This window comes from Mustelus asterias, unplaced genomic scaffold, assembly GCF_964213995.1.
Source record: "Mustelus asterias unplaced genomic scaffold, sMusAst1.hap1.1 HAP1_SCAFFOLD_3054, whole genome shotgun sequence".
Taxonomy (NCBI): domain Eukaryota; kingdom Metazoa; phylum Chordata; class Chondrichthyes; order Carcharhiniformes; family Triakidae; genus Mustelus; species Mustelus asterias.
Window position 1 is genome coordinate 27,123 of NW_027592999.1, and position 6,585 is coordinate 33,707.

Consider the following 6,585-nt stretch of genomic DNA (forward strand, 5'->3'; position numbering starts at 1 on the left):
AGGACAGGTACAGCACAGGATTAGATACAGAGTAAATCTCCCTCTACACTGTCCCCCATCAAACACTCCCAGGACAGGTCCAGCACGGGGTTAGATACAGAGTAAAGCTCCCTCTACACTGTCCCCATCAAACACTCCCAGGACAGGTACAGCACGGGGTTAGATACACAGGAATGAGGCTAAGACCATAAGACATAGGGTTAGAATGAGGCCACTCGGCCCATCGAGTCTGCTCCGCCATTCAATCCTGGCTGATATTTTTCTCATCCCCATTTTCCTGCCTTTTCCCCATAACCCCCGATCCCCTTATTGATCAAGAGCCTATCTATCTCTGTCTTAAAGACACTCAATGACCCGGCCTCCACAGCCTTCTGCGGCAAAGAGTTCCACACATTCCCCACTCTCTGGCTGGAGAAATTCCTCCTCATCTCTGTTTTAAAGGAGCGTCCCTTCAGCCTGAGGCTGTGCCCTCGGTTCCCAGTCTCCGAGTAATGAATGGTGTCGAGCTTGTCGGGTGTTGCCCGGAGCTGCTCCTGTCCGGTCACACTCCTGACTTGTGCCTGGGAGACGGTGGAGCGGCCTTGGGGAGTTCCAGTTTGTGTTGCTGTCTGATTGTGCAGTTTTTGGTCGGAGTCGCAGTCCCTGATGGGCCTGGTGTTGACGAGTCTCTCCCTCTGCCTCCCCCGCTCCCTGTCTCCTGCAGTGTTGCTGACCTGGGTGAACTGTTCCAGTGTGCGGTGGGCCACCCACGTCCAGGACATCTTTACGGCGGGAAAACTCCTGGCTCTCGGACTCATCATCATCATGGGTTTCGTGCAGATTTGTCGAGGTGCGAGAGGCTCTTGCGGTTACCCTGGCGACCCAGCACTGCCAACCTGGCACCCCGACTCCCTTGCTGCCTCAGGAAAACCGTCTGTCTCTCTCCCTCCCTCCGTCTCCCTCCCTCCCTCCCTCCGTCTCCCCCCCTCCCTCCGTCTCCCCCCTCCCTCCCGTCTCCCTCCCTCCCTCCCTCCCTCCGTCTCCCTCCCTCCCTCCGTCGCCCTCCCTCCGTCTCCCTCCCTCCCGTCTCCCTCCCTCCCTCCCGTCTCCCTCCCTCCCGTCTCCCTCCCTCCTTCCGTCTCCCTCCCTCCCTCCGTCGCCCTCCCTCTGTCTCCCTCCCTCCCTCCCGTCTCCCTCCCTCCCTCCCTCCGTCCCGTCTCCCTCCCTCCCGTCTCCCTCCCTCCCGTCTCCCTCCCTCCCGTCTCCCTCCCTCCCTCCGTCGCCCTCCCTCTCTCCGTCTCCCCCCCTCCCTCCGTCTCCCCCCCTCCCTCCCGTCTCCCTCCCTCCCTCCCTCCCTCCCTCCGTCTCCCTCCCTCCCTCCCTCCCTCCCTCCCTCCCTCCCTCCCTCCCTCCCTCCCTCCCTCCCTCCGTCTCCCTCCCTCCCTCCGTCGCCCTCCCTCCGTCTCCCTCCCTCCCGTCTCCCTCCCTCCCTCCCGTCTCCCTCCCTCCCGTCTCCCTCCCTCCCTCCCTCCGTCTCCCTCCCTCCCTCCGTCTCCCTCCCTCCCTCCCTCCGTCTCCCTCCCTCCCTCCGTCGCCCTCCCTCTCTCCGTCTCCGCCCCTCCCTCCGTCTCTCTCCCTCCCTCTGTCTCCCTCCCTCCCTCCGTCTCCCTCCCTCCCTCCCTCCGTCTCCCTCCCTCCCTCCCTCCCTCCGTCTCCCTCCGTCTCCCTCCCTCCCTCCCTCCGTCTCCCTCCCTCCCACCCGTCGCCCTCCCTCCCACCCGTCGCCCTCCCTCCCTCCCGTCGCCCTCCCTCCCTCCGTCGCCCTCCCTCCCTCCGTCGCCCTCCCTCCCTCCGTCTCCGTCCCATCTTTGGACACTAAGGGGCAATTTAGCACGGCCAATCCACCCTAACCTGCACATCTTTGGACACTAAGGGACAATTTAGCACGGCCAATCCACCCTAACCTGCACATCTTTGGACACTAAGGGACAATTTAGCACGGCCAATCCACCCTAACCCGCACATCTTTGGACACTAAGGGGCAATTTAGCACGGCCAATCACCCTAACCTGCACATCTTTGGACACTAAGGGACAATTTAGCACGGCCAATCCACCCTAACCTGCACATCTTTGGACACTAAGGGACAATTTAGCATGGCCAATCCACCCTAACCTGCACATCTTTGGACACTAAGGGACAATTTAGCATGGCCAATCCACCCTAACCTACACATCTTTGGACACGAAGGGGCAATTTAGCATGGCCAATCCACCCTAACCTGCACATCTTTGGACACTAAGGGGCAATTTAGCATGGCCAATCCACCCTAACCTGCACATCTTTGGACACTAAGGGACAATTTAGCACGGCCAATCCACCCTAACCTGCACATCTTTGGACACTAAGGGACAATTTAGCACGGCCAATCCACCCTAACCTGCACATCTTTGGACACTAAGGGACAATTTAGCATGGCCAATCCACCCTAACCTGCACATCTTTGGACACTAAGGGACAATTTAGCATGGACAATCCACCCTAACCTACACATCTTTGGACACTAAGGGACAATTTAGCATGGCCAATCCACCCTAACCTGCACATCTTTGGACACTAAGGGACAGTTTAGCACGGCCAATCCACCTAACCTACACATCTTTGGACACGAAGGGGCAATTTAGCATGGCCAATCCACCCTAACCTGCACATCTTTGGACACTAAGGGGCAATTTAGCATGGCCAATCCACCCTAACCTGCACATCTTTGGACACTAAGGGACAATTTAGCATGGACAATCCACCCTAACCTACACATCTTTGGACACTAAGGGACAATTTAGCATGGCCAATCCACCCTAACCTGCACATCTTTGGACACTAAGGGACAATTTAGCATGGCCAATCCACCCTAACCTGCACATCTTTGGACACTAAGGGACAATTTAGCATGGACAATCCACCCTAACCTACACATCTTTGGACACTAAGGGACAATTTAGCATGCCCAATCCACCCTAACCTGCACATCTTTGGACACTAAGGGACAATTTAGCATGGCCAATCCCCCTAACCTACACATCTTTGGACACGAAGGGACAATTTAGCATGGCCAATCCACCCTAACCTACACATCTTTGGACACTAAGGGACAATTTAGCACGGCCAATCCACCCTAACCTGCACATCTTTGGACACTAAGGGACAATTTAGCATGGCCAATCCACCCTAACCTACACATCTTTGGACACTAAGGGACAATTTAGCACGGCCAATCCACCCGAACCTGCACATCTTTGGACACTAAGGGGCAATTTAGCATGGCCAATCCCCCTAACCCGCACATCTTTGCACAATGGGAGGAAACCGGAGCACCCGGAGGAAACCCACGCAGACACGGGGAGAACGTGCCGACTCCACACACCCTCTTGACCTCTTTCAATCTCTGCTGCAGGTCACTACTACTGGTTGGAACCCAAGAATGCCTTCCAGTCGTGGCAGGAGCCTCAGATCGGCTTGGTTGCCTTGGCGTTCCTGCAAGGCTCCTTCGCTTACGGAGGCTGGAATTTCCTGAACTACGTGACGGAGGAGCTGGTTGACCCCTACAGGTAAAACCGGCTATGTGGGGGGGGGGTGACCGGGATTGCACGATTCGCCCCCACGTCTCCGCGCGTGCTCAGTCGCCCTTTTACCAAGGCCCCAAAAAATGGCCAAAATGGGAAGGGCTGGGGGGGAGGGGTGTGGGTTGCGGAGGAGGGGACCCTATTATCTAAATGGGGAGACACTTTGGGGTGCCTTGGTGAAGAGGGATCTGGGTGTCCTTGTCCATGAGTTACAGGATCCTGGCATGCAGGTACAGCAGATAATAGAGAAAGTGAATGGAATATTGAGGGAAGGACCTTGAGGGAAGCTAGTGTTGAACTTGCAGGGGCCCTGGCAGACATATTTAAAATGTCAGTATTCACGGGGGAGGTGCCGGATGATTGGAGGGTGGCTCATGTTGTTCCGCTGTTTAAAAAAGGTTCCAAAAGAAATCTGGGAAATTATCGGCCAGTAAGTTTGACGTCGGTGGTGGGCAAGTTATTGGAAGGTGTGATACGGGATAGGATCTACAAATATTTGGATAGACAAGGACTTATTAGGGAGAGTCAACATGGCTTTGTGCGTGGTAGATCATGTTTGACCAATCTATTAGAGTTTTTCGAGGAGGTTACCAGGAAAGTGGATGAAGGGAAGGCGGTGGATGTTGTCTACCTGGATTTCAGCAAGGCCTTTGACAAGGTCCCTCATGGGAGGTTTTTTAGGAAGGTTCAGTCGCTAGGTATACATGGGGAGGTAGTAAATTGGATTAGACACTGGCTCAATGGGAGAAGCCAGAGAGTGGTTGTGGAGGATTGCTTCTCTGAGTGGAGGCCTGTGACTAGTGGTGTGCCGCAGGGATCGGTGTTGGGTCCATTGTTGTTTGTCATCTATATCAATGATCTGGATGATAATGTGGTAAATTGGATCAGCAAGTTTGCTGATGATACAAAGATTGGAGGTGTAGTGGACAGTGAGGAAGGTTTTCAAAGCTTGCAGAGGGATTTGGACCAACTAGAAAAATGGGCTGAAAAATGGCAAATGGAATTTAACGCAGACATGTGTGAGATATTGCACTTTGGAAGGACAAATCAAAGTAGAACGTACAGGGTAAATGGTAGGACTCTGAAGAGTGCAGTTGAACAGAGGGATCTGGGAATACAGGTACAGAATTCCCTAAAAGTGACGTCACAGGTGGATAGGGTCGTAAAGAGTGCCTTTGCTACATTGGCCTTTATAAATCGGAGTATCGAGTATAAAAGTTGGAGTGTTATGGTAAGGTTATATAAGGCATTGGTGAGGCCGAATTTGGAGTATTGTGTACAGTTTTGGTCACCTAGTTACAGGAAGGATGTAAATAAGATTGAAAGAGTGCAGAGAAGGTTCACAAGGATGTTGCCGGGACTTGAGAAGCTGAGTTACAGAGAGAGATGGAATAGGTTGGGACTTTATTCCCTGGAGCGTAGAAGATTGAGGGGAGATTTGATAGAGGTGTATAAGATTTTGATGGGTATAGATAGAGTGAATGCAAGCAGGCTTTTTCCACTGAGGCTCGGGGAGAAAAAAACCAGAGGGCATGGGTTAAGGGTGAAAGGAGAAAAGTTTAAAGGGAATATTAGGGGGGGCTTCTTCACGCAGAGAGTGGTGGGAGTGTGGAATGAACTGCCGGATAAAGTGGTAAATGCTATTCACTTTTAACATTTAAGAAAAACTTGGACGGGTTGATGGATGAGAGGGGTGTGGAGGGATATGGTCCAAGTGCAGGTCAGTGGGACGAGGCATAAAATGGTTCGGCACAGACCAGAAGGGCCAAAAGGCCTGTTTCTGAGCTGTAATTTTCTATGGTTCCATGGTTCTAATATTGGCATTTATAGTTAAAGGAATAGAATATAAATGCAAGGAAGTATTGTTGCAACTATACAAGGCATTGGTGAGACTGCACCTGGAGTATTGTGCACAGTTTTGGTGCCTGTTTTTGGGGAAAGATGTCGGGGATTTGGAGGCAGTGTGGAAGAGATTCACAAGATTGATTCCAGAGATGGGTGGTTGCCGTATCAAGAGAGAGATTGAACAGTTTAGGCCTCTGGAGTTTAGAAGAATGAGGGGAGATCACATTTGATTTGATTTATTATTGTCACATGTATTAACACACAGTGAAAAGTATTGTTTCTTGCGCCCTATACAGACAAAGCATACTGTTCATAGAGAAGGAAAGGAGAGGGTGCAGAATGTAGTGTTACAGTCATAGCTAGGGTGTGGAGAAATATCAACTTAATGCGAGGGAGGTCCATTCAAAAGTCTGACAGCAGCAGGGAAGAAGCTGTTCTTGAGTCGGTCGGTCCGTGACCTCAGACTTTTGTATCTTTTTCCCGAGGGAAGAAGGTGGAAGAGAGAATGTCCGGGGTGCGTGGGGGGGTCCTTAATTATGCCGGCTGCTTTTCCCCGAGGCAGCGGGAAGTGTAGACAGAGTCAATGGATGGGAGGCTGGTTTGCGTGATGGATTGGGCTACATTCACGACCCTTTTGTAGATCCTTGCGGTCTTGGGCAGAGCAGGAGCCCCATACCAAGCTGTGATACACCCAGAAAGAATGCTATGGGCACTCCATCAGTGAGGGTTAGTGCGGAAGTAAGCGCCCAGCTTCCAATGGTTCTCTGTTGCTCACAGGGGTCCGTTCGTTGCGGGCATTTTGTTTCTTGGGTCGGCGGTGGGGGCGCTCTGCGAGTGTGTGCGGGGGGGTGCTGTTGCTCAGCAGTGGGTCCAATGGGTTGGCATGTCCTATATTGGTGCTACGTGGACCCGGGTTTGATTCCCGGCTTGGGTCACTGTCTGTGCGGAGTCTGCATGTTCTCCCCACGTCTGCGTGGGTTTCCTCCGGGTGCTCCAGTTTCCTCCCACAGTCCAAAGATGTGCAGGTTAGGGTGGATTGGCCATGCTAAATTGCCCCTTAGTGTCCAAAGATGTGTAGGTTAGGGTGGATTGGCCATGCTAAATTGCCCCTTAGTGTCCAAAGATGTGTAGGTTAGGG

The 6,585-nt window shown here is 52.9% G+C and overlaps 1 protein-coding gene across 1 annotated transcript; it reads left to right on the top strand.

Moving 5' to 3' along the window:
* The first annotated feature begins 630 nt into the window (after positions 1-630).
* LOC144490237 (large neutral amino acids transporter small subunit 2-like) lies at positions 631-3,621 on the top strand. The gene is made up of 2 exons (XM_078208029.1): positions 631-829; positions 3,434-3,621. Exons 1-2 carry the CDS (start codon positions 646-648, stop codon positions 3,589-3,591), a joined length of 342 nt encoding a protein of 113 aa, XP_078064155.1. The 5' UTR covers positions 631-645; the 3' UTR covers positions 3,592-3,621.
* Positions 3,622-6,585: the final 2,964 nt, after the last annotated feature.

What these genes read in the sequence shown, in the direction of transcription:
- LOC144490237 (XM_078208029.1), top strand. Translation starts at nt 646, where the DNA reads ATGGGCCTGGTGTTGACGAGTCTCTCCCTCTGCCTCCCCCGCTCCCTG. An exon ending in TTTCGTGCAGATTTGTCGAG is followed by an intron (nt 830 to 3,433) that starts GTGCGAGAGGCT and finishes TCTCTGCTGCAG; the next exon opens with GTCACTACTACTGGTTGGAA.